Genomic DNA, 27444 nt, shown 5'->3' with positions numbered 1-27444 from the left:
GTTCAGTCCATGAGTTTAACGTGGGTCAGATGTCAGGAGGCAGAGTTCAGGAGTCTGACAGCTGTGGGGAAGAAGCTGTTCCGGTACCTGGTGGTCTTAGTCCGGAGGCTCCTGTAGCGCCTCCCAGAGGGCAGGAGGGTGAAGAGTCTATGTGATGGGTGACTGGGGTCTTTGATGATTTTCCCAGCCCTTTTCAGACACCGCTTCCTGTAGATGTCTTTTATGGCAGGAAGTGGTGCTCGGCGATGCGCTGGGCAGTTTTCACGACCCTCTGCAACGCCTTCCGGTCCGAGGCGGAGCAGTTCCGTACCAGACTGTTATACAGTTGGTCAGGATGCTCTCGATGGTGCAGCGATAGAAGTTCACCAGGATGTCTGAGGACAGGTGGTTCTTCCTCAGAGTCCTCAAGAAGAAGAGGCGCTGGTGAGCCTTCTTGACCAGCTTGGAGCAGTTGGTCGTCCAGATGAGATCCTCGGAGATGTGGACTCCCAGGAACTTGAAGCTGCTCACACGCTCCACAGCCATCCCCTTAATGTGGATGGGTGGATGTGGGTCAACATTCCTCCTGTAGTCCACGATGAGCTCCTTGGTCTTCTGTGTTAAGCAGGTTGTTTGTGTTGCACCACTCAGCCAGACAATCCACCTCCTCCCTGTAGGCGGTCTCATCGTTGTCGCTGATGAGGCCAATCACCGTGGTGTCATCTGCAAACTTAATGATGGTGTTGGAACCATCAGCAGGTCTGCAGTCGTGGGTGAAGAGGGAGTAGAGGAAAGGGCTCATCACACAGCCTTGTGGTACACCGGTGTTCATTGTGATTGTTGATGAGCAGCGGTTATCCAGTCGGACATGTTGGGGGCGGTTGGTCAGGAAGTCCAGTAACCATTTGCAGATGAGGGAACTGATGCCCAGGTCTGTCAGTTTCCTGATGTGAACACCAAGGAGTTAGTTGGCCTGCACTAACTACTGGCATACTATTATTCTGTGGCAAAACCCTGTCAAATCTGCCTTGGTGCACCTGTTGAAAAACTGCATCTAAATCCAAGACCCTAACTCCCATCAAAACAGCTTTTGAACTATGAGGATCCCAAGGAATTGTTCTACACAACAGTGTCTCTTTTATCCTTGTGGTGTCAAAAATGTGGTGACAGAAGCAATTTAAAAGTGGGGTTGTTCCTGCTGTTGAGACAAACTCCTGACTAAAAATACAATGTGTTTCTATGGGTCAGTTAGAAGGTTATCCCTCTACTTTGAGCCACACAATTCAAAAAGTTCAAATCTCTGAGCGTTGGCTCTAGGTCAACGTATGTCAAAGTAGATAGAGTTGGAAGAGGAGTAAGTTGAATGAGAATTTGAAGGGTCTCCCCATTGAAATCCGTTATAATTTTTGTTGAATAAAGTTGAATAATTAAAAAATATAAAAGTTAAAAGTGAGGAAAAATAGAAGCAGTAATGTCCAAAAGAAGAGGAATCGAATGGTGGTTGAATGGTTTTTCTAAGTTGAGCGGTGTTGAAGGAGATAGTCCGTGAAAACGCACGGAATAGATCATAATAAAACAGAACTAGAAAGTGCATTTTCTGAAGAAACTGCAGTGTGAATGCTTGAATCTGAATGTATGCACTGAAATGAATTAATTGCTGAATTTTAAGTTAAAAATGTTGAATGAGATGAAAATACAGAAATTTTCACCTGAAATCAAAAGTGCCGAACTGCTAAAAGCTGACATCCACAGAGAAGAAGTTGGAAAATAGTTGAAAATGTTTTAAATGTAAATTAGAAAAACCTAAGAAATGAGAAAAAACAAATTAGTCAGAAAACATCTAAATGAATATTAAAAGTTCATATTCTTTGAATCACTGAATGACTAAAATGTGATCCCTCCACTTGGATCCACACAGTTTAAAAAGTGTACATCTCTGAGCTTTGAAAGACACGGTGTTGGAAAGAGAACAACGATGGCGATGTTTTGAGGGTAAAATGATGGCTGTAGAGCAAACACTGTGGACACAGCAGCAGTTGAAAGAGAAATGTTTAAGATGAATCTTGGCACAGTGAGAGACAGAGCTCGTTAGGCAGGCAGGTGTGAGCCTGGTTGCTATAGTGACTGCACCCAATGGCTCCATACACACGCACACAGACATGCACCTCACTTTTGCTGCTTAAAATGAACAGAAAAGTCAGCCCCAAACAAATTGTTCCCAAATGAAAAGTACAGGTCGTATTGACAAAATTCTTTCACCGTGAGCGGCGGCAATGTCCAGTCTACCAAATTCTCAGTTTTCATGCCCATGGAGTTTATTATATGGACATGATGACAGTGCAAAGACACCATGCTCTTCTGATTTTCAAACGAACCTTCTGAGCCATTTTAACATTAGTCTATGGAAGAGTTGGAGGGAGGAGGCTGTGCATTGGTGACATTTATGAAAGAACCATAACACCTAGTACAATAGTAAACACATTGGGTGAAAGAGGACAGCGATGGCTACGTTTTGAGGGTAAAATCATACCTGTAGAGCAAACGCCGTGGACACAGCAGCAGTTTTAAAAAGATTTTAAGATTAATTTTTTGCTCCTCTCACTCTAGCAGTTGAGCTGTCTCACTCTAGCGCCAACATTCCGTCCCATACACACCCATTATAAACTCTGAAACGGCTGAAAAACATCATGAAACTTAAACTGGAACTGAAGAAAAAGTATAATAGATATTGAAAAGATAAATACAAGTTGAATAGTTGAATGTCTTGTCTTCGTTTTAAAGTTTGAATGGTGGCTCTACGTCAATGTATGTGGAAGTAGATACAGTTTAAAGAGGAGTAAGTTGAAGGAGAATTTGAAGGGTCTCCCCATTGAAAATACGTTATTTTTTTTTTTTTTTTTTTTTTTTTAAATAAAGTTGAATAATTTTAAAAATATAAGTGTTAGTGTTCAAGCATTTACACTAATAAAGAATAACATTGTTGTCATTGTTGATTTTGTGTCTTCACCCTGAGTCCATCCCCTGCCAAGCTGCACCTGTGATTCTACGGCTGCTCGCTGATGAGCTGACCGATAAGTAAATCTTTTCTTGGATTTTATCCTCTGCATCCTTACCCAATCACCTCTGCCTCCCACAGGACGCGAGCCTGCCCTGTTGAAACACTATTTTTTTTTTTTTTTTTTTTTTTTTCAGTGTTTCAACTGGAAAAATAGAATGCCTTTTATCCAAAATAGAATGCCTTTGATCCTTTGTTATGTCATCATCTTGCTGAGAGGCAAAACCCATAAATAGGGGCTTTGCTCTGTTAAACTTACTGCTTAACCGACGTAGACCTGACAGCAACCACAGCCCTTTTGGAAAGCTTTGAGAGAATTTCACATTTCTCAGCAATTCACCGACCAAGCCGACACATTTCATCATGTCAGCTAACCCATCCTTCAGCTCAGATGAGCTTGAAATAGTTGAAGGAGTATTTTGGGAAACCACTACAAGGTAGAGGCCTTCCTCGGAGAAGGGGCTTTGGTATTGTAGCCAAATGTCGTGATACCAAGACCAACCGAGCTGTGGCTATTAAAGTCAACAAGAGCCGCCCTGATATTCTGCAACAGGCAAAACTGGAAATTTTCATCCTGGAGCAGCTGCGAAGGTTGGATCCAGATGCCGCCAACATTGTTAAATGGGACGGCTTTTTCCACGACGGAGAGCGGGTTTGCTTAAACTTTGAACTCCTTGATCAATGCCTGTGGGACTATATACGGGACCGGAATAACCAGGGTCTCCCCATAAGTGAAGTCGGGCCAATTTTACGTCAACTCACAAATGCTCTGTCCCACCTGGGTTCTGTGGGAATAGTGCACGCTGACCTCAAATCTGGAAACATCATGGTTGTAAATCGCCATGAGTCTCCCATCAAAGTCAAACTCATAGACTTTGGCCTCGCATGTCCTGCGTCTGCAGTGATGCCTGGTGACCGTGTGGGGACGGTTGGTTATAGTGCACCTGAGGTTATGCTTGGCCTTCCTTTTAATGAAGCAAGTGACATGTGGTCTCTGGGGCTGGTAGCTGTGGAGCTTGGTACAGGGGTGCCACTCTACCCTGGAAATGAAGATTATGATGTTTTGAAATTCATCATAGAGACTCAGGGTCAGCCACCAGATCATGTTCTAGATTCTGGCGTGTACACTGAAGACTATTTCATTGAAGACAACTACAAGCAACAGCGCTGGACATTTAAGACTGACCAACAATTTCAGTACGAGACAGGATATGAATCCCTGGAGACTCGATACTTAAAACTTAAAAGCCTTGATGACCTTGAACAAGTAATGATGTTTACACAAGGACCTGAAAATGGCCAACGTTTGTTTGTCAGCCTAATTAAACAGATGTTGGCCTTGGATGCAAACCAGCGCATAACACCTTCGGAGGTTCTCCAGCATCCCTTTTTTTCGACCCTAAGAGTTCCCTGTGCATTGACACGAGTAGCACAAGGGGACAAAACCCTGTGGTCTTTCAGCAGCCTTCAAACTTGAAAAGTAAGAGATCACAGAAAATCAACTGCAGTTTCCAAAACTCTGTTGAATTTTCTCAAGAAGTGCACATCAACATGTCAGCCAGCCCATCCTTCAGCTCAGATGAGCTTGAAATAGTTGAAGGAACATTTTGGGAAACCACTACAAGGTAGAGGCTTTACTTGGAGAAGGGGCTTTGGTATTGTAGCCAAATGTCGCGACACAAAAACCAACCAAGCTATTGCCATTAAAGTCAACAAGAGCCGCCCTGATGTTCAGCAAGAGGCAAAACTGGAAATTTTCATCCTGGAGCAGCTGCGAAAGTTGGATCCAGATGCCGCCAACATTGTTAAATGGAACGGCTTTTTCCAAGACGGAGAGCGGGTTTGCCTAAAGTTTGAACTCCTTGATCAATGCCTGTGGGACTATATACGGGACCGGAATAAACAGGGTCTCCCCATAAGCGAATTCAGGCCAATTTTAGGTCAACTCACAAGTGCTCTGTCCCACCTGGGTTCTGTGGGAATAGTGCACGCTGACCTCAAACCTGGAAACATCATGGTTGTAAACCGCCATGAGTCTCCAGTCAAAGTCAAACTCATAGACTTTGGCCTCGCATGTCCCTCGTCTGCAGTGAATCCTAGTGACTGCGTGGGGACAGTTGGTTATAGTGCACCTGAGGTTGTGCTTGGCCTTCCTTATAATGAAGCAAGTGACATGTGGTCTCTGGGTCTGGTAGCTGTGGAGCTTGCTACAGGGGTGCCACTCTACCCTGCGGAGAATGAGTATGATTATCTGAAATTCATCATAGAGACTCAGGGTCAGCCACCAGATCATGTTCTAGACTCTGGCATTTACACTGATGACTATTTCATTGAAGACAACTACAAGCAACAGCGCTGGACATTTAAGACTGACCAACAATTTCAGTACGAGACAGGATATCCATCCCTGGAGACTCGATACATAAAACTTAAATGTCTCGATGACCTCGAACAAATAATGAAGGTTAGACGAGGACCAGAAGATGGCCAAAGCTTATTTGTCAGCCTGATTAAAAAGATGTTGGCCTTAGATGCACACCAGCGCATAACACCCTCGGAGGTTCTCCGGCATCCCTTTTTCAACCCTGGCCTCTCTAACAGCTTCCCATGTATTGCCATTGAGAGACCACACAGAATCAATCTCCAGAAGGGAGAAACAAAAGTCTGGATCATTGGGTCAAGCTACATCAGACGAGGCGAGAGTGACGCAAAAGAGATATTCGGAGAAAATTTCGGACTTAATGCCAAAGTCCAGTGGTTTGGCAAAGGAGGGATGTGCTGGAGTGGAGTCCTTCCTCGTTTTTATGAGGAGCTATCCACACAGAGCCCACCTGACATATTGGTAATCCATGCTGGGGGCAATGATTTGGGACTCATGTCTGCTTATCAACTTTCTTCTGTCATTGAGAAGGAATTGATGCAACTGCACACAGAGTTCCCCTCAATGACAATTGTATATTCATCCATCAACGAGCGTCAAGTGTGGAGATATGGAAATCCAGGCCAAATCAATAAGGACAGGAAGATCGTGAACGCCAGCATTAGAAAGGCTGTCAACCGCTTTGCTGGAGTGATTATTGAGCATCCATGCTTGAGGTTTTCAACAACTCAATTTTTTACCCGATGGAGTTCATTTAAACAAGAAAGGAAATGAACTGTTTCTGAAAAGCATCCGCTCGGCCATCCAGCAAAGTCTTCAGTCACCTCACAGAAAACTGACTTGAGGATTTCCTTCAGTCCAGAAAACCACATGTTGTTCATTTTAGGCAATGTGAGCAACACATATCTAAATTGTGCTCTCATTTTTCTTTTCTTTTACCTCTCACCACCCAACCAGTCATGACAGATGGCTGCCCTTTCTGAGCCTGGTTCTGTCAAAGGTTTCTTCCTGTTAAAGGAAGTTTTTCCTTTCCACTGTTGCCTAGTGCTTGCTCTCATAGGGGATCATTTGATTGTTGGGCTTGAATTTAATTTTAATTTAATTTAATTGGATTGAACAAAATTTTAAAAATTCAGGTGAGAGGTCCAAATTGTAGGGAGCACTACAAAATCTACAAATAAAAAATTGTCATTAGCAGCAAATCAAAATAAAGAAAAAAATTTGAAAAACCTCTCTTACTGCTCTGTTTATTTACTTAAATGAACACTTGTACTTTTTGTCATAGAAAACTATTAATATAAATAGAATAGAATTCAACTTTATTGTCATTGCACATGTCACAGGTACAGGGCAACGAAATGCAGTTTGCATCCATCCAGAAAGTGCTTTAGTCGTGATATAGATATATTACAATATATATTAGCAATAATAGAGATGTGTAAGTATATTACAGAAATGGGTCTATTATGGTATGTTATAATGCACACAGTGTGAAGTATGTTATGAATATTCTATAACTATAAGTATGTACAGGCTGTAGTGAGTACAAGCTATGAACAGGATATAAATATGAAATAAAAACTATACAGAAATCTGAGATATACAGTTATACAGAAATGTGAACTATGTAAGTTATAAACAGTTGTAGGATTAAAAATTATCGTATGTACAGAATGATTATTTACACAGAACTATACAGTAGTGGTAAAGTGCTAGTGGTTGTGGGTGTGTGTATGTTCAGTCCATGAGTTTAACGTGGGTCAGATGTCAGGAGGCAGAGTTCAGGAGTCTGACAGCTGTGGGGAAGAAGCTGTTCCGGTACCTGGTGGTCTTAGTCCGGAGGCTCCTGTAGCGCCTCCCAGAGGGCAGGAGGGTGAAGAGTCTATGTGATTTTCCCAGCCCTTTTCAGACACCGCTTCCTGTAGATGTCCTTTATGGCAGGAAGTGGTGCTCCGGCGATGCGCTGGGCAGTTTTCACGACCCTCTGCTGCGCCTTCCGGTCCGAGGCGGAGCAGTTCCGTACCAGACTGTTATACAGTTGGTCAGGATGCTCTCGATGGTGCAGCGATAGAAGTTCACCAGGATGTCTGAGGACAGGTGGTTCTTCCTCAGAGTCCTCAAGAAGAAGAGGCGCTGGTGAGCCTTCTTGACCAGCTTGGAGCAGTTGGTCGTCCAGATGAGATCTCGGAGATGTGGACTCCCAGGAACTTGAAGCTGCTCACACGCTCCACAGCCATCCCCTTAATGTGGATGGGTGGATGTGGGTCAGCATTCCTCCTGTAGTCCACGATGAGCTCCTTAGTCTTCTCGGTGTTAAGCAGCAGGTTGTTTGTGTCGCACCACTCAGCCAGACGATCCACCTCCTCCCTATAGGCGGCCTCATCGTTGTCACTGATGAGGCCAATCACCGTGGTGTCATCTGCAAACTTAATGATGGTGTTGGAACCATCAGCAGGTCTGCAGTCGTGGGTGAAGAGGGAGTAGAGGAAAGGGCTCATCACACAGCCTTGTGGTACACCGGTGTTCATTGTGATTGTAGATGAGCAGTGGTTATCCAGCTGGACATGTTGGGGGCGGTTGGTCAGGAAGTCCAGTAACCATTTGCAGATGAGGGAACTGATGCCCAGGTCTGTCAGTTTCCTGATGAGTTGTGAGGGGTGGATTGTATTGAACGCTGAACTGAAGTCTATAAACAGCATAGGTGTAGGTGTTGTTGTTGTCCAGGTGTGAGAGGACAGAGTGCAGTGCGATGGAGACTGCATCCTCTGTGCTCCTGTTCTGGCGGTATGCGAATTGGTGGGGGTCCAGGGTGGGGGGAAGACAGGATTTGAAGTGTGCTAGGACCAGCTGCTCTAAGCACTTAGTGATGATGGGGGTGAGTGCTACTGGGCGGTAGTCATTGAGGCAAGATGGGTTGGAGTTTTTGGGTATCGGGACGATGGAGGTGGATTTGAAGCAGGCCGGTACCACAGCACAACAAAGAGTGGGCACTCAGGAGGGAAAAAAAGTCCCCAGATTTCATTTGTTTCTATCAGAGCTGGCAGCACATATAAAACACCGGGACACAACCATATTTTAATTAACACATAATGCACCAGCATAAACGCCGGCAACAATGTTGGCCACTTATGTAGGTTACGTCATAGGCTCTATAAAGATTCCCGGGCCTCCGGTGTAGCAGCAGAGTCCTCTGGTGTTGCCGTGGTAATGCAGCCTTTTACCAGCAGATGGGAGCTCAGCACTAGTATTGTAAATCCTGGTTTCCCAGCAATGCATGAAGCATTAATAGTTTTGTTGCTATGACATTTAAGGCTTAGAATACTTCACAGGAAGTCATATTCAAAAGAAAATTTCACAGTACATCACAATATAATCAAGTTATTCCTCAGTTTGGCAAAAATACATGCTGTTGAGGGATATCTTTGATTAAAGTTAATGCTTTAACCAGCTCCATACAGCTCCTGTTCTTTAAAATAAGACAAGCTAGTGAGCCACACTCTCTGGAAAATGTTACCTGAGCTTTTCCTCACTGACACATCTAACCGAGACCAGCTCGTTTTAGAAGTTTTGTTGTAACGGTCATTCACCTCACAGGGATAGACTGGCTCAGCGCACATGGCAGCTTCCCTGTAAATATGGCTTTGTTTTGGCTTTTGATTTTTTTTAGTATGTTTCAGATAGCTGCTGAAGAGCTGCATATGGTTAATAATTCATTGAATAATTCTTTGAATCTTTAAATCGGACAAACTAAAAGAAAACTGGCTTTACTTGAAAATATTTCTCTTTTCAAAAAAAGATGTCATAAAGTGGTAAAGCTCGGTGATGCTGTTACCATCATTTAGGTTTGCTTCAGCTCAAAACAGCTACGGCAGAATATTTCAGTGAAGCTCTAGCTCATCAAGTTTGTCTCTACAAAGTATTCATGAGGGAAATTTATTATTCTCCTTCTTCTTGCAGTTAAAAATGCTCAGATTTGCTCAATACCTTATGGTGAGTGTGTTTGTGCTCCTCATTCCAGTTCACAGGAACCACATTTGGGACCTGAGGGTTGCATGAATAGAGCATTAGCACCTGGCTCAGTTCTGCATATTCATAGAGCAGCAAGCGGGAGAGCGAACCCAGAGCCCTGGCTGTTTGACTGTCTTTCTTGGAGCTCCGCTCCAAATGAAACCACTTTTGACTTGTTTTTTTTTCTTCATCATCTCTTCATCTCAACCCCGAGATGTTCTTGTCCTCCCAGCCAATCAGGACAGACAGACGGCACCATGGTAACATGAGACCTTCTTACATGTGGGTGGGAAAAAACACATTCATTATACCATAATAGAGCCAATGGACTGTTTCCAAGGAAACTATGATTTTCAGGTGTGTGTGTGTGTGTGTGTGTGTGCGTGCATACTCTTTACCTTGTGGTCAGTGTGTTTGACAATGAAAACATGCTGTGCTGATGTTTCTGTGTTTCTTAGGCTCCTCGTGGTTGGTGCTGGAGGCTGATTGCTTTTTGTCAGGGTGTTGAACCACAGTTCAGTGTCTCGCCCTCGATGTTCATATACATGTAATGTGATTACTTTTTTGAAGAACAGGTAGTGCACAAGACAGTTTAAAATTTGTGATGAAATTTCTGTTACAACTTTGTTTTTATTTATAAATTGTTGTGTATGTGTGTGCGGTGTTTCCTAACGGCAGTCTGCTAGGGACTGGGACTTTTTGCACAGCTCTCAGGCCGATTGAACACTCTCCGTGAGCCAGATGTTACGGGAGTTAGCGTATGTGCCACTGAGCAACCTTGATTCAAAGAACTGAGCCATCCAGTATCTAGTTGTGCTTAATAAATTGACTGGACAAAAGATTACTTTTAGAGGTGTTTTGTGGTTTTTATAGAATAATGAAAGAACAAGCAGGAAAAAAATGATGATAAATGTAGCCCTACTGGGATACTGAATGGAATAAAACTGGTTTTCATAATTAGATTGTGCATGGTGTTGCTCAATTCCAGACAGAGAAATAATCATCCTGTATTCCTCGGGCGTCTGCCTTCATTACAGTGAGAAGAGAGCATTCAGCTGTGTGTTAAAGTATTAATCTGTAGACAGAGGATAAGGAGACACACAAAGAGGCCGCAAGTCTTGAAACTAATTACCCACATTAATGAGTGACCTTAGAATGAACTGAGAGAGACAGCATGTACTCCTTATGCTTTATTCATGGCTAAAAGAAGAAGAAGAAGAAAGGAAAAACTACAAAGCAGCATGTTTTTCCTCTTCAAGACCACTCATATCCCCGTTAATGAGTGGTAACAACGTGGCATTCGCTGCCGCTGCTGCTGTGTGACTTCTTTTTTTTAACTTTCTATTCGAACGCTCAGATCAAAGTGCTCTCTTCTCTCCTCTGGAGCTACTCACTTCAAAGGCGAGGCTGGAAAAGTCAGCAGCTGCATATTAATCAGCGGATAAAGATTTAGCATGCACTGATGCACAAACAGTCTTTCACAACAGAGGTCTGCCGCAGATTAGCGATTGGGAATTTTTCGATTTCTCCATCTCATTACTCTGATCTGATATCTCGCTAAGATCAGCTTGTATAAAAAAATAAATAAATAATATGAGGTCTTGCCTTTTATAGGTTTGAATGGTCAACAGACTGTTTTTAGCTCTTAGTTCAATAAAGTAAATCATCTTTCATAGAGATCATTTTAGATTATTTTCTCATGCAAGTATTTTTATGTTTGAAATTCTGCCTCGTTGACTGGCACACATGTGCGCGCGCGCGTGTGTGTGTGTATGTGTGTGTGTGTGTGTGTGTGTGGCAGGTGTGCGGGCAGACTTTGACCAAGGGTTTCTTCCTGTCCATCTGCATGTAGACAGTGGGAGGCTCTGAGTTTCCAACACTGAGCTCAGTGTCTGACTGTCAGAGCAGCTGAGAGGGAAACTCCAATTTACAGCCACACCCGAACACACCATCCAAACATTTACTGTCACACTGTGTTCACTTCTGCATCTCTTGGGAATTAATTTATTAGGATTTTGTTACTTTTAGGGGGTAATCAATACAATCATATTTGTATTCTTTCATTGAAAGGAATTTGAATTCTGTTACCATAACATGTATATTATAAATATACATTAGCCAGCCTCTCCCGTTTAAAGTAATGTAAGACTGATAGTGCAGTGAGGTGCGCTCTCTCGGTCGATGTCATCACAAGCCTGTAAGTGGAGAGTGAGTAGGTGGCGGTGATGTCCCCCAAAGTGAAATTTGGACAGCGTTATAGCCAGAGCAGGAGTGTTCCCGTGCTGCATCTGTCATGCACACTTGCACACTTCTCTCTCTGTGGGAGTGAACAGAAGCTGAACATGTAGAAAGCTGGTGGCCTGTCTGCAGAGACTGTGAGGCACTGGTGACAGCAGCATTTCTTCTTTGAAAAAGAAAAAGGAAAAAAGTGCACAGTTTTGTTTTTCCTTGTTACAATGGTTACAGTAGGCAACTTCACTGAAATAACCCGATATTTATCCTTCAGTCTCTCAACCTTGAGAGACTGAATTATGTTGTGAAGCCCTGCATTGTACAAACTAGGAAACTTCCTTCTGAACACAAATCAAGAATTAATACATAATTCCCTTTTATGCTTTTAAGTGTGGAGGATAAGTTCAGTAATTTTGCTCCAACACAAAATCACTGGTGGTACACAGATGTCTTCTCCACATTGTCATGTCTGCAGTGTGCAGTTCAAGAGGAACCAAATGAAAGAAGGTTTGGCTTTCTCTAGTGTTGGTTACGTGAACCAAGATCCAGCTGTGGATTTACTGGCCGAACATTATGCTTTTAATGATGTTAAGTTGAGCTGAGAAATGGTGCTCCAACCTGCTGGTGATATTTGCCCATATCTTCTGTGAGATGGCTTTGTATAGTTATGATCAGTGTTAATGTTGTCACTCAAAATAATTAATTATTATTCATTATTTTTCCTGAAAATAATAATAATTGCATTACTTTAATTAATTACTCATTTTGCAACAAAGTAACTTTAGTTGTTGCACTACTTCCCAAAAGGTTGATTCTGTTCATCTGGATATAGCGAGAAATGTTTCGTCACTCATCCAAGTGAGTGCACAGTGACTGAAACTAGCACCACTGAATGAACAATGGGTTGTGAGTTCAGTTCCTTGATCATTAATATGCAAATTGTCATGACCATTGATCACCATTGATCAACAACAACATACCATTGATCAAAGACCATACATTATTGATCAAAGACCACTGATCAATGGTCACGAGTACCATTCACAGAGAGTTGGGGAATTGCTGCAATCATAGCATTTTAAGATGGTGACAGATGTACCCTTAGGCCCCCTCCTCGATTCCCTTTTCGCGTAAATAACCTCCTTGACTCCACACTCAAACCAGCGTTCCTCCCTGTCCAGGATGTGTACATCTTCATCATTGAAAGAGTGTCCACTGGCCTGTAGGTGTAAATAGACTGTGGAGTCCTGGCCTGACGAGGTAGCTCTTCTGTGTTGTGCCATCCGCTTTGCCAGAAGTTGTTTGGTTTCCCCGATGTATAAATTATGGCAATCCTCCTGGAACTTAACAGCGTACACTATATTACTCTGTTTGTGTTGGGGGAACTGATCCTTGGGGGTGGGCCAATTTTTGGCACAGCGTGTTTTGGGGTTTAAAAGCCACAGAGACGCAGTGTTTACAGAGAAATGTGTCTCAGCTGTTCCGATACTCCTGACACATATGGGATCACTAAGGGTTTTCGCCTAGGCAGCAGTTGTCCTTTTCTCCTGGTCCGGCTGGAGCTTTCTTTGAGTGCTTTCCCAGCTTTGACAAATGTCCAGCTGGGATGTCCAGGGTCTTCTTGATGTGATGTTCTTCTGCTTCCCTGGCCGCTCTGTCTGTGGGGATGGTGTTCGCTCTATGTTGTAGTATCCTGATGACACCCAGTTTGTGCTCCAGTGGATAATGAGAGAATGGTACTCATGGCCATTGATCAATGGTCTTTGATCAATAATGTATGGTCTTTGATCAGTGGTTGTTGATCAATGGTCATAACAATTTGCATATTAATGATCAAGCAACTGATCTCACAGCCCATTGTTCATTCAGTGGTGCTAGTTTCAGTCATTGTGCAAATGTACTGTTTATAAGGTTGGGAAACGTGCAGTCAGCTGAGACTGAAGAAGTCACTTGGATGAGTGATGAAATGTTTCTCCATCTAAAAACGTGACGTCCAGATGAACAGAATCAACCTTTTGGGATTTATTTGCCTGGATGATTGAGCATGCATCAAGACGTTGCACTACTTGTTACATTACATTTGTGTTACTGCTTAAAACGACATGAAACACTACATGAAACACTACACATATAAAGGCTAATTTACATCATGGAGCCCTGCTCTCAAAAACTGACATAGATGTAACACTGTCTAAGGAGCAGGATTTAAGAAATACATTTAAAAATGTTTATAAATTTTATGTTAGAAAACCAACGGTGTACTGTCCACTTTCACTCTCTGTCTCTTTTTCAGTAAAGTTGGTTGGCTAGCTGCACTCAAACAGGAAAATCCATCTGTAAGCCATAATGTTCGGGTTACAGGTTTTTCACCCGGACTGGCAAGCTGGAGTCAGAAACTCTGATTTTCCCGGCTGTACAGAGCAGTCCAATCAGGTGATGCAATCAGCGCTATTTTATGCAATGAATTCTCTTTCTTTGCCCAAGCCATTTCAAACAGTTTACTACATACATAACTACACCACACCACAAACGTGGATATCCCATCAGCATGTCTGCAGGAAAAACACGATGTATGCGATGGATTTTCAATTGTCTTCGATAAGAAGCAGTTATGTTTTTGGTGTGATATGCATCTAGTAACCTGTGATATTGTAAACTGCTTGTATTGGTAAAAGAGAATATTTTATTGCATAAAATTGTGCTGATCACATCATTCGAACATCTGCTTTGCCAGCTGATTGCTGGTACACCTGGTCTGGTGAGGAAAAGCTGGAGTGTTGGACTCCAGTTTGTTGGTCTGGTGACTCAAACAGGTTTTCCTCCACACTGTGCTCATTTATAAAGTGCTTTACATACCCGAACATTACAGCTAACTGCTGGATTTTCTTGTATGAGTGCAGCTAGCCAAACAAGGTAGAGCCACTTACTGCTAAAGAGACAGACAGTGAAAGTGGACAGTATGTCCTCGATTGCTTAACATAAAACTCATTGTTAAAGCCAGGACATCACAAAAGTGATCTTCTTGAACTGATTTTTAGTTTTAATCTTCTTATTTCCTTTTGAGTTATCGATTCTGTCTCTAGCTGGCTAACATAAAATGAAATCTTTTAGCTGCAACCAAACAACCAACCAACAACATGACGTCATGTTTCACACTGACAGAAGATGGCGCTAAACATGTTTTAAAAACTGAAACTTGAAGCACTTATATGTTAAATCCAGCTTCACTGATAGTATTACATCTGTGTCGGTTTTTAAGAGCAGGGCTCAATGAGCCAAATTAGCCTTTATATGTGTAGTGTTTTGTATCCTCTCCATGCAACAACATAAATCCACATTTAGGACACAGATAGAAGCTTCATTTTAGTTTTTACAATATGAACACAAGTTGAAAACCGGCCCAAAACAACTTTAAAGTGAGAGTGGTTCTACTGTAGAAACAATGCTGCACTCTGACTGTTCATCACTGCTTTTGTTATTTGTTGATGTTCAGGCTCTGGCTGCTGGACTGGAGTCAGCATGCACTCAGCTTTAACATCACTCTGGGTTTTTTAGGTGTTAGCATGCTGCCTGTGCAGATGCTTGCAGAGAGCCAAAGTTGTGTTAGCAGTATTATTCAGTCAAGGCATCATGCCCTTGTCCTTTCATGTAGTACAAATACAAGTAATAAACACATCAACCCATTCCTCAAAAGTCGTAGACCATTCCACAGTTCCATCCATCCATCCATCCATCCATCCATCCATCCATCCATCTTCATCCGCTTTATCCGAGGCCGGGTCGCGGGGGCAGCAGCCTAAGCAGAGAAGCCCAGACCTCCCTCTCCCCAGCCACCTCCTCCAGCTTATCCGGGGGAACACCAAGGTGTTCCCAGGCCAGCCGAGAGATATAATCTCTCCAGCGTGTCCTGGGTCTGCCCTGGGCCTCCTCCAGTGGGACATGCCCGAACACCTCACCCAGGAGGCGCCCAGGAGGCATCCTTGTCAGATGCCCGAACCACCTCAACTGGCTCCTTTTGATGTGGAGGAGCAGCGGCTCTACTCTGAGCCCCTCCCGGATGGCCGAACTTCTCGCCCTATCTCTAAGGGAGAGGCCAGCCACCCTTCGGAGGAAGCTCATTTCTGCCGCTTTTATCCGCGATCTCGTTCTTTCGGTCGCTACCCACAGCTCGTGGCCATAGGTGAGGGTAGGGGCGTAGATTGACCGGTAAATTGAGAGCTTCGCTTTTACACTCAGCTCCCTCTTCACCACGACGGACTGGTGCAGGGTCTGCATCACTGCAGCCGCAGCACCAATCCGTCTGTCGATCTCCGGCTCCCTTCTCCCATCACTAAAAGCATATCTATTTGACTTGGCTTTCCTGGCCAGTTAACACCCTTTTAAATCTTTTAAATTTTAAACTTTTAAATCTTTTATTAGATTTTATTAAATTTATTATTATTTTTTATTAATTTTACTGCTGTTTTTGTCTTAGCAGATTTTGTATTTACCTAACTCTCCTGGTCTGTTAGTGCCTCTATCCTGTCTGTGCTAGTGCCTGATTTGTACCCTGTTATTGATTTATGTTGACTCTCCATATTACTGTGAAGCACTTTGGTGTGCCTTCGGGTTTTTAAATGTGCTATATAAATAAAATTGTATTGTATTGTATCACTCGCGAACAAGACCCCGAGATACTTGAACTCCTCCACTTGGGGCAGGAACTCATCCCCGACCCGGAGTGAGCACTCCACCCTTTTCCGGCTGAGAACCATGGCCTCAGATTTGGAGGTGCTGATCCTAGTTCCCGCTGCTTCACACTCGGCTGCGAACCGTTCCAGTGCGAGCTGGAGGCCTTCACCTGATGAAGCCAACAGAACCACATCATCCGCAAAAAGCAGAGATGAGATTCTGAGGCCACCGAAGTGAAGGCCCTCCGCCACTTGGCTGCGCCTAGAAATCCTGTCCATAAAAATTATGAACAGAACCGGTGACAAAGGGCAGCCCTGGCGGAGCCCATCACCCACCGGGATCGAGTCCGACTTATTGCCGGCAATGCGAACCAAACTCTTGCAACGGTTGTATAGGGATCGAATGGCCCGTAGCAATGGGCCAAACACCCCATACTCCCGCAACACCTCCCACAGGACACCCCGAGGGACACGGTCGAATGCCTTCTCCAAGTCCACAAAACACATGTAGACTGGTTGGGTAAACTCCCATGCACCCTCAAGTATCCTTGAGAGGATAAAGAGCTGGTCCAGTGTTCCACGACCAGGACAAAAACCGCATTGTTCCTCCTGTATCCGAGGTTCGACTAGCCAACGAACTCTCCTTTCCAGCACCCTGGCATAGACTTTCCCAGGGAGGCTGAGGAGTGTGATCCCCCTGTAGTTGGAACACACCCTCCGGTCTCCCTTCTTAAAGATGGGGACCACCACCCCGGTCTGCCAGTCCAGGGGTACTGCCGTGGTGGTAATCCCCGAACCAAATGGTGGACACCAGGGGTGAAGGGAGCCACCAGGCTGAAGAAGGAGTCCTATCGGGCTTGGTTAGCCTGTGGGACTCCGGAGGCAGCCGACAGGTATCGACAGGCCAAGTGGAATGCGGCTCGGGCAGTGGCTGAAGCAAAAACTCGGGTGTGGGAGGAGTTCGGAGAGGCCATGGAAAAAGACTTTCGGACTGCCTCGAAGAGATTCTGGCAAACCGTCAGGCGTCTCAGGAGGGGAAAGCAGTGCTCTACCTGCACTGTGTATAGTGCTGGCGGAGCGCTGCTGACGTCGACTGAGAAAATTGTCAGGCGGTGGAAGGAATACTTCGAGGACATCCTTAATCCCACTGACACGTCTTCCGAGGAGGAAGCAGAGTCTGGGGATGAGGGGAATGACCCGCCAATTTCCGGGGGCGAGGTCACAGAGGCAGTTAAACAACTCCTTGGTGGCAGAGCCCCTGGTGTTGATGAGGTCCGCCCCGAGTTCCTGAAGGCTCTGGACGTTGTAGGGCTGTCCTGGTTGACACGCCTCTACAATGTTGCGTGGAGATCAGGGGCAGTACCCCATTCCACAGTTGTCTTCTTGAATATGTATTTAAATTAGCTGATTGTGGTGCAAATGTGCAGGAAGAAAAAAACATATTTGTTTAACTTTACCTGTACCTATAATGTAATTACTGAATTTAGCACACTACATTGCCACGTTACTAAAAAATGTGAGTACAGTAACGTTTTACACGGGTTACGATTAGTCTCATGTTCCTTATTAATGACTGCAGTTCTTGGTTCACACCAGCCACTGCTATTGTCAACAACATTGTTTGCACATAAAAACTACAGAGCCACAGTTGCCATAGTGACGTCATCTTCTCTAACCCAGTCGCTTACTTTGCATTTCTTATTGCTTCTTAGGGAAAACTGAAGAATGTTCCTGGAGTTTAATTTTCAACTTTTTCACTAAATTGGTCCGAAGGCTTTTCGTGCATAAATGTTAAATGATAAAATTAATTAAAAATATTAGTTTGTCTAGCAAGATAACTACCTAGCAGAAAAGATACACAAGTTGGGGTTGTGTTACAACCCGGCTTACATTAGACGTAAAAATGCATCAAAGCTTAATACCAAAAAAAATATAGAGAAAAAATACCAAAACAGTGTCTGATACACTACAGTCTTTATATAAATAAGAACTAAGCTGCATGACTTTGTTGAGAAAGGCTCTGTTCCAGTGATGCTTGTTTACTGAATAGTTAAAAATGTCTGTGAAGTTTTGAATAAGCGTTTCTTATTTCTGAAATATAGCAATGGAGCTCTAGTTTTATGTCTTCTTTCTATAACGAGAAGAAAGGAAAGGCTCATGAGTCACAATAACAGTATTAGAATTTCTTAGGAGCTAGATCCTAAATAGGAAGAAAGTAAATAAGGATTAAAGTCTTTTTAAGCAGTCAAAACCTCTTCTCAACAGAAACCATCTGCTGTTGTTGCTCATTATTTTGCCGTCGCGTAGGAACACATGATGTGGGTGGAAGTCTACGGTATTGATGAAGGTACATCAGGTACGTCTGTAAAGCGTGGGAGTTTAGGTTCTCATGAATGAAAGTTAAAGAGAGGCAAAAACAAAAGGTGGAGAGTTAAAAAAAAAAGGTGTATTGAATCCTCACCACCTACACTGCCGAGTGCTTTCTTTGGCGTCAGCTCCCGGTAGAATGTGTACTCATGTTCATTTGGTTCCATTGATTTTTGCTCACTGAAACGTTACCGTGGAAACAGGAAAAGGCACCTTGTCCCTCATCCCTTTGCATTTCTTTTCATCGTGCTAAAGGAGACTAAGGCACCTCATTGAGAGCAGAGCAGAGTAGTACACCCTCGCGTTTCTCTTCATCTCTCCCCATGTCTACCTCAGTTTGCCTCTGTCTGGTCACCCATTTCTTAGTTTTGACCAACTTTCATCACTACTTTCTTACATGACAATGAAAAATAGGTGCACTAATTTATTGAGGCATGTGCAAACATGAAAATAGAGCACATAAGGCAGAAAAAATTCAAGCATGAAAACAAATATTTAATGATCACCTTTATTCTTCAACAGCCTGAACTCTCTTAGCCAAGATGGCTTCTAATTTCTTTAAGTTATTCAGGAATATTTCCCCAGGCTGATCCCACACTGCTTCAGTAATGTCGAGCTCCAAGCTCTCTGGGGAGGCCAGTCCATGACTGATAGTGTTTAGAATTGTGTGTGTATGTTTTGGGTTTCTTTCCCTACTCAGGTATGCTTTTTCTGCATTGCACTGTGTTTGGGAACATTGTTATGCTGAAAAATGAAGCCATTGACAATCATATGCTTTTCAGAAGGGATTGCATGGTGGATTAAAATATGATGGTACTTTCTGCATTCATAATTCAATCAATTTGAATAAGATCTCCAAGACCACTGGTTGAAATGTAGCCCCATACCATAACACTCACTACCTCTCTCCTGAACTCATCTGTGCATACTGATAATGATTTGAACCAGAAATTTTAAATTTAGATTAATCTCTCCATGAAACCTGTTGCCACTGATTTTTAGTCCGTTTCTCAACCTTTTCTCCCTGTTTTCCTCTTCACCTTGCTCAAGGGATTCACACAGGGATTCATCTTGTTGGTGCAAAAATTAATGCGAACAACTGACACGTTTATGCAACAGGATCCCACATAGCCAGCAGGTCTGGCAATGACCACACTGTTTATGTGATGGCATGCCATATCTGGCCCGATTATGGTTTGGTGTATGTGGCCCAGGCCCATAGAAAACAGGTCTTCCCTGGGTCCGGCATCAAGCTGGCACTTCTGACTGACTGGTGTCATGGCAGGGTGTATGTCAACCAGATGTGGGCCAGCTCTGGCAATGATGGCACTATTTATGTTCCTATTTTCCTATTTTAGTTAGAAGACCCAAATGCCATGTCGCAATACTATACTGCTATGATAGCCAACGTTTCAAATGCAGGTTTGAAAGGTTTGTGAGTGTACACTTTATCCAAAACCCAGTGAGGGTTTACTCACCTTTGCAAGTGGATGGCTGTAGCTCAGGAGGTAAAGCAGGTCACCTACTGATCAGAAGGTTAGTGGTTCGATCCCTGGCTCCTCCAGTCTACGTGTCGAGAGTGTGAATGTGTATGAATGTAATTAGAAAGCACTCAGTTAAGAGAAAGTGTGTGATTGGGTGAATGTGGCATGTTATATAGAGCAGTTTGAGTAATCCGGGAGACTAAAAAAGCGCTGTATAAGAATTAGTCCCTTCACTGTCTGAACAGAGTTTTGTCATGTTACTTTTGCACTGTTTTACATGTTCTGGCACATGTTGTTATTACATAGCTTGATTAAGGTACACATTAGGCTGACATCTGGGGCCAGAGCTGAAACTGTTCTGGGCCAGCACAGAGCCAGTAGTGTGTCTACAACTGGTCCGTGGCTGCACACCACTTACAGATGGCTCACATACCGCAAAGAATGACGGCCCTCTGGTGGCCCAGACCTGGTTTGCCAGAGGTAATCCACACATGGGCCAGCACAGGACCACGAGTGTGTGCAACTGGCCTTGTGCTGGCCCATGTGTGGATTACCTCTGGCAAACCAGGTCTGGGCCACCAGAGGGCCGTCATTCTTTCAGGTATGTGGGCCATGTGTAAGCACATTGTGTGGGCCTGATCCGGGCCATACCAATTTTGCTATGTGGGATGGTGGTGTCAGAGTGCCTAAAGATGCTATTTAAAGTTTGTCCTATGTTAAGTTCCCTGTTATTTACAGCACTAATCCCTTGAGTTAGGCGCCTTTTTTATACTTAAATGATTCATAGCTCAGTGTTAAATGGTTTAACAAACAAAATATTTTCACTGAAAATGGTCAGGTAGGATTTGAAAGAAATAAGTGAATGAACTGCAGCAAATAAAAGAAGAAGTTCTGGAGAACTGTTGTTTAAGACAGCTTAAAACAGTTTTTTAAAAATACAGATCCTTGGAAACAAAATATAAAGAAAGGGGAACTGGCTCACTACTTATGTGTAGTAGTGTACAGGCAGTATATAGATTAGCAATATACAGCACATAAAGTGTTAATGCACACATCACAGATGGTAAATGGATGGGCTTGTGATAAGTATTTATTTACTGAGAGCTTGCTGTGTTGCATCTAGGCTATTTATTGATCCAACAAAGTCTCTCCAGTTAATCATTCTATAAACTCCTCCTACAATGAGTAAATATAGATTTATACTGTAGCTCTGCAGTCCTAATCACACACAACAACAGGGCTGTTGTCTCTTTCCCTTCTTTATACTGACTCTGTTTTTTTAACGCTATAAGTTTTAAATACTTTTCAGAGGTGTATTAGTATGATAGACCATAATGTAGGTTAATCAGCAGCTTTTGTCATCCACACCTGCCCCACCATGTGCAAGCTGCAGTGGTTAGCATGGCCAGCTAACTAGCTAACTTACTGTATATTCTTAGCCAGATTCTAGCTGTCAGGCTAATGCTAGCAGTTTTGTCCTGCTATTCATTCAACACAGGCAGTGTTTGAAGTCACTCACTAGTCTCTGGACCATAGACTGTTTTTATTGTTTTCCTGTCCCATTTTTAGTGAATATAAATTATATAGTGCACTTGGAATATTCCAAAATACTTGCCAAAAAGATCACTCAAATCATATTACTGTTTTTCTTACTGATAATGGGCTCACCATTACATGGTCCTTCTCATAGAACTCCCTATAGAGGGAGTAGGGAATTAGTGAGTGATTTTGGACACAACCATACTGTAGCAGTGAAACAGTGAACTTTGACCTGTAATTGGCATAGAATGGACCAGCACAGACTATGATGCATTTCCAGAACTGGTTTCTTAAAAATATGACAGAAAAAATGTTGTCCTCAAACCTTACTGTTCTAGCTTCACAGTTCTCTTGAGCAAAGTTGATTTGCTGGTTAAGCATAGGAAACAAACTGTGAAACTGTTTTTACACTGACTCTGCTCTTGAGCAAGGCACTGAAGATATTTCAACTACTAAAGTTTCACCTGTCTGTCTGTGTGTATCACATGTACCATGCGTACTGTTGCGTGTGTGTGTGTGTGTGCACGTGTGCGCATGTATCCAGGCTGTCTGTTTGTGTGGTCTGATCAGTGTGTCATTGTGTGTCCCCTCTCCCTCTCCCTGCTCCTGCCAGTCACCCCAGAGGCCATCGGCTTCCTGTCGGCGGTGGGTGTCTTCATCGTGGCGTTGGCCGTCCTCTTCCTCTTCATCAACAAGAAACTGTGTTTCTCACGTGTCGGCGGTCTCCCCTGCCTGGAGGTACATGGTCGTCGTAAGAAAGGACGGGCTGGAATCCGTCAGGGCCTCGGTGAGTGACTGACAACTCAATGACAGTAACATGCCTACTCGTGTCTAACAGGAGAGCCAGGGTCCATAATTATCACATATATATTTTGTCATAAATAAATTCACAGGACAGCTTCCAAAAATGATACATTTTACTGAGAAGCAGCAAAACTGTGGTGTTTGATTTTTAAGTTTTACTAACCAGTGAGTCCTGCCACACTCAAGTTCAAGGTTTGTCTCAACTAGAAACATCTCAGAGAAAGTACACGTCTCCTGTTTACAGTTTGACCCCAATTAAACTGTTCAGCAGCAGAGAGCGAACGTGGGAGAGTTTGTATTCGTCCAGTGATTTCTGTGGGCGAGTTTGTATCTATGAGAGAGGGAGTTGCGTGACTCAGCCGCATACTGCTACAAAGCTGTTCACGATTAAAAAATGTTAACGCTGTGAAAGCTTTAAGAAAATTCCACCTCCAAGGAAATTCAGAAAGAAACATAGAGTGCAGGATACTAAGGGTGCAGCTTTTGTTCCCATTTTTTCACCCACTTAAACTTTTTTCCTTCCTCCCACTTGTCAAACAGTGCAAACACGCAGTGCAAAGGTTACCATAGGTTAACTTTTATTTAATGTCCCACAGCCTGTCATGACCACGAGCCACGTTTACATTGAAGACGACACTTCAAAATCAAATACTGTGTACTCGGTTAGGAATATAAAGTAGATGGGATTTTTATAATAATGATTAATGATTATAATGATTTTGAAATTCACATTTGTATGATGCAGACTTTAGTCAAGATGGAATACATTTGCCATTAATGCTAAATAAAGCTGTGCCTTTCCTACTTTGACAAAGGCCTCTACCACACCAGAGTTCCTGCCGTGAAAACATCTATTAGACCCGATCCAACTGGGAAGATGCTAACATGGTGCCAGTTACCTGTTTAAAAACCTGTTGTATTGCACCTGACCCATCCCCACCTGTGTCCAGTCCCAGTGTATTAATAGCTAACATATTCCCACTGTTCTTTGGCACATTGTTCTTGTTATTCCGCTGGGTTTCATTCCCGACTGCCGCTTTTGATCTTTTATTGCCACATGAACTGTTCATGAACTTCCTGGTCAAACCTTTATCTTCAGCAACACATCACTGAATCACCAAAGTGGTTTAAGGTTAGCCCTGCAACAGATTGGTGACCTGTCCATGCAAGGTGCTCCGTGCCTTTCGCTCTATGACGGCTGGGATAAATTCCAGCCCCCTGCAACCCTCAAATTTATACGCGGAAGAAAACAAGATGATTCTGGAATTTCTTGTGTAGAGTTTTTCTTCAGTAGTAACAATTTCTTTCCTTTGCCTAATTCTTAAATTGAATATTGATGAATGTAATTATTTAATTTGTATTAATGCTGACAGAAATTCTAAAAGACCTGCTGAGAGCTTCCTGAAGAGGGTCAATCCTTCAAACTAGCTCGGATCTGGTTGAGAGCCTCTGAATCATTTTAGCATGAAGAGCAAATTGAACTAGTGGTCAGCAGAGGTAAACCCATATTTGCTCTTGTTAAGGAAGCAGAAATGAAAGAAGGGCATGTTCACATTTGCTGCAGTAGGATGGTGGAGACTGTGAGTCAAACTGTGAGCAAACATTGGCTTGTTAGTTTTTCACCTGTAACAGGTGGAGCCTCTGCTATTTCCAGCTAGTTTCCTGAACAAACAGCATATCCTGTTTATAGTCTCTTCATAAGATTCAGCTGAACTTCTGTGGAGTGTCACTGGATGAGGTAGGAGCTGTTTGAAAACTCAGGTTTAGTCAAACTGTGTGTGGAAACAGGTTTAACTTAAAGTGTAGTCTCAGGTTTAGCACAAGGTTAAAAGTTCAAGGTTAATTTGACCTATATTTTCATCAGTATTCCAATACTGAGGGCTAATAAGCTTAAGTATCTGGTCTTTTTAACTGTTTACCTTAGTATAACATTTGCATTAGCGTTAGAACATTAGAGTTCAATTCAAACTGTAAAACATGGCCAGAAATGTCTTTTTATCCCGTGCCTTGTGACAACTTGATATGTTGTCTTGTAGCTTTTGAAAATCATATACAGGTTTATGCACAGGGTATGTTGTTGGGAAGTGACAAGTACAGTACCAGTGAATGTCCTGTTAACTCAAGAGATTTTCTTTATCCTATTCTATAGAGTAAAAAACTGAATCACACTGAAGGAATTAAGTAGTAAACAAATGTATTTAAAACATTGTGTTTTATATTTTGTATTCCTAGTAGCTTAACCAGCATCTGGCAGTGTGATAGCTGCTGTGTTTTCTGTGTGGGACGAAAAATGTTTTTATTATAACTGAATAAATGTATAAATATACAGAAATAAAAAGATAACCAAATATTGGAAATGAAAAGAGCATTGAATTAAAATGGCTTTTCCTCACAGAAACAATTATTGTGGCTATTTCAGGATTTTTACTTTTCTGTTATTTTTTTTCCTTTTATGTAATTTCTTTATTGTTCTGTCTGTGTGCGAATTAGCTGGGTAGTCCTGATCGTAGTCAAAAGCAGAATTCGTTTTTTCTGGGTGAATCCGACATAAGCAAACAATTCTTATCAACTACACATGCTAATTCTTAACCTAGCCTTTTGTAAACAACAATCAATGTCTTTGAGGTCAGGATAGTGTTTCTTACCTTATGAACACTCAGACACAAATAAACAAATGTATAAATTTTACATAAATAAATATAAGATTGTTTATAAGGTTGGGGAATGAGTGATGAAACGTTTCTCCCACTGAAAACGTTACGTCCAGATGAACAGAATCAACCTTTGGAGATAAATAAATACAGCGATATGTGCATAACTGAATGTAAAAAAAAAATAAACGTGTTGAATTATGTAAAATTAATACATCAGTTCTTTATAAATAGAAATAGAATAGTAAACTTAGTAAGACATAAATAAGAAATAGAAACACAAAAATTGCTTTAAAAAAAGAAAGAAAGAAAATAATAATGTGACCTATAAATATATAACTAAAAAAGAAAATATTAAATACAGATCTAATGAATTGAACAACAAGTAAGGCTATACATATTAAATACTGAGTAGTATTTCACTACTCAGTACCACATAATTTCATGCTGTTCAGTATGCAGCACTGAGTACAGCCAAACAAGTAGTAGGTGTGGCTTAGGCTGTGGAGGATTGGGTTTTCTTTAGCCTTAAGTTTGGACCAGACCTCTCTGAAAGGTTGCTTGTTTGTTACCAAAATATTTCTTCTTTTAAATTTTGTTCTGCATTTAAATGTTTATTTACATGTCTTTGAATATTAAAGCTTCCCACAAGAACAATAGTGCACAACCTTTAAAAAAGATAACATTTGTATTTGTTAAGAGGATTGTGTATGAATAAAAATGGAAAGAAAAAAGGTTTTCAGTTTAAAACAGAAATTTGAAGAAAATATTTTACTCTGCATAAATGTCAAAATCATAGTGGCTATCCACACATACGAGCATCTCCCTTCAGATGCAATTAAAAACCTATTAAAACTATTCTGTTAGTCAGAATAATCCCAGGTTTTATGTCACTTTCTAAGTTTCTAGCAGGCAAGCCCCTCAATTGATCTGAAATAACCCATGTGTTTCAGCCAGTATAACCACTGAGTCACATTGCTTCACTGTAAAAGTCTGCAAAAAGAGAGAAGTTAACAGACCAATCAGCCTTGCTCGCCCACACAGTGTGTACAGCCTTGTTTCTGTTCTGTATGTAACCATGGCAATTGCTCAGGCAGGTACGGTGACCTGCACTTTAGAGAAGAGGGGGCCGATTGCTCCACCGCCGCGTCACTCATTCAGCTGTTGCTATCTAGTTATGGTGAAATTATAAAGGTAGTGGAGTGACCCTCAACCCCACTAATGCTAATACGCCTCGTTATTTTGAACAGACTGAGGCCGAGCACAGCTTTAAATGTGATCTCGCTTATTTACCTCTCGTAGAGGAATTATTTTCCTCCTCCGCAACACTGAATGGTTTTAACATGTTGGTTGGTAGGTGGTAGTTAATTGTTCTTTCACAAAAAACCTTTTGTGTTTTTGACAAACACACAGACAACAATAGCCATACAGTCAAGTGCAATTAAATTCTAGTTACAGGCATGTGACAGAGTAACAGACTGATAAGACTTCAAAGTCTTAACTGGCGTGTACACCAAACTGGAGGCTCTTGACCTTCTTAGTTCTGTTGGTGTCCTTTGGGTCTGTAGGATAGTCTGTCCAAGAAGTTTCTGCTTTAGTTTTTTCAGTGTCTTTTCAAATGTTTTCCTTTCATCTGGATTTCCTCTCCTCCTCTCCTGAACTCTCCCAGCTTTTCCCATATGTGAGTCCCTCTGTTTCCCTGTCTTTACCTCCCTCCAGTGAACAGCTACGGTGACGACGACGACGATGCCTCCAGCTCGTCAGACAGCGAAGATGAGGTCCTAAGGCAGTTTGAGGTGTCCGTGTCTCGTTCACAGAATTTTCGTACTGCAGCAGCCAACATCGGTGAACAGCAGCCCCAGCAGACTCACCTGTCACTGGGTCGACGACACAAATTTACCCGACTATCAGACCAGGAGGAGGGCAGCACTGAGCCATCAGACTGTGAAGGTACTCATCCAGATGCTGATTTGGGAATAATGATAGATAAAGACTGAGCCAGCAGTAGTCATCGACTAATCTGTCCTGATGAATCCAAAAAGCCTCAAATACTGTTTTTCCTGGAGATTAGAGGCTATAAAAAGCTCAGGGAGAGAGCGTGGAAAGATGGAGGCATATGACACTTTCTTGTGCTTGTTGGTTTGTTTGTTTGTTTTAAGAAAAGCCCGAGGAGGATAAGGAGGAATTAGAAAGTTGCAAACAATCCAGCTCTCTTTTTTTTTTTTAACTATTTTGTTTACTCTATTTGTGGTTTTTGGAGATTTGTGTCCCGGTG

At 42.5% G+C, this 27444-nt stretch overlaps 1 protein-coding gene across 1 annotated transcript in view; it reads left to right on the top strand.

The window, feature by feature from the left end:
* Window positions 1-27444, top strand: part of syt16 (synaptotagmin XVI) — a 49540-nt gene that overhangs the window by 8305 nt on the left and 13791 nt on the right. The window contains exons 2-3 of the mRNA XM_039603616.1: window positions 22328-22501; window positions 26889-27119. Of these exons, the coding sequence (XP_039459550.1) occupies window positions 22328-22501; window positions 26889-27119 (405 nt within the window). The remainder of the gene's footprint in view (window positions 1-22327; window positions 22502-26888; window positions 27120-27444) is intronic.

The sequence above is a fragment of the Oreochromis aureus genome, linkage group 19 (genome assembly GCF_013358895.1).
Source record: "Oreochromis aureus strain Israel breed Guangdong linkage group 19, ZZ_aureus, whole genome shotgun sequence".
Lineage (NCBI taxonomy): Eukaryota > Metazoa > Chordata > Actinopteri > Cichliformes > Cichlidae > Oreochromis > Oreochromis aureus.
This window is presented reverse-complemented; position numbering and strand designations above follow the sequence as displayed.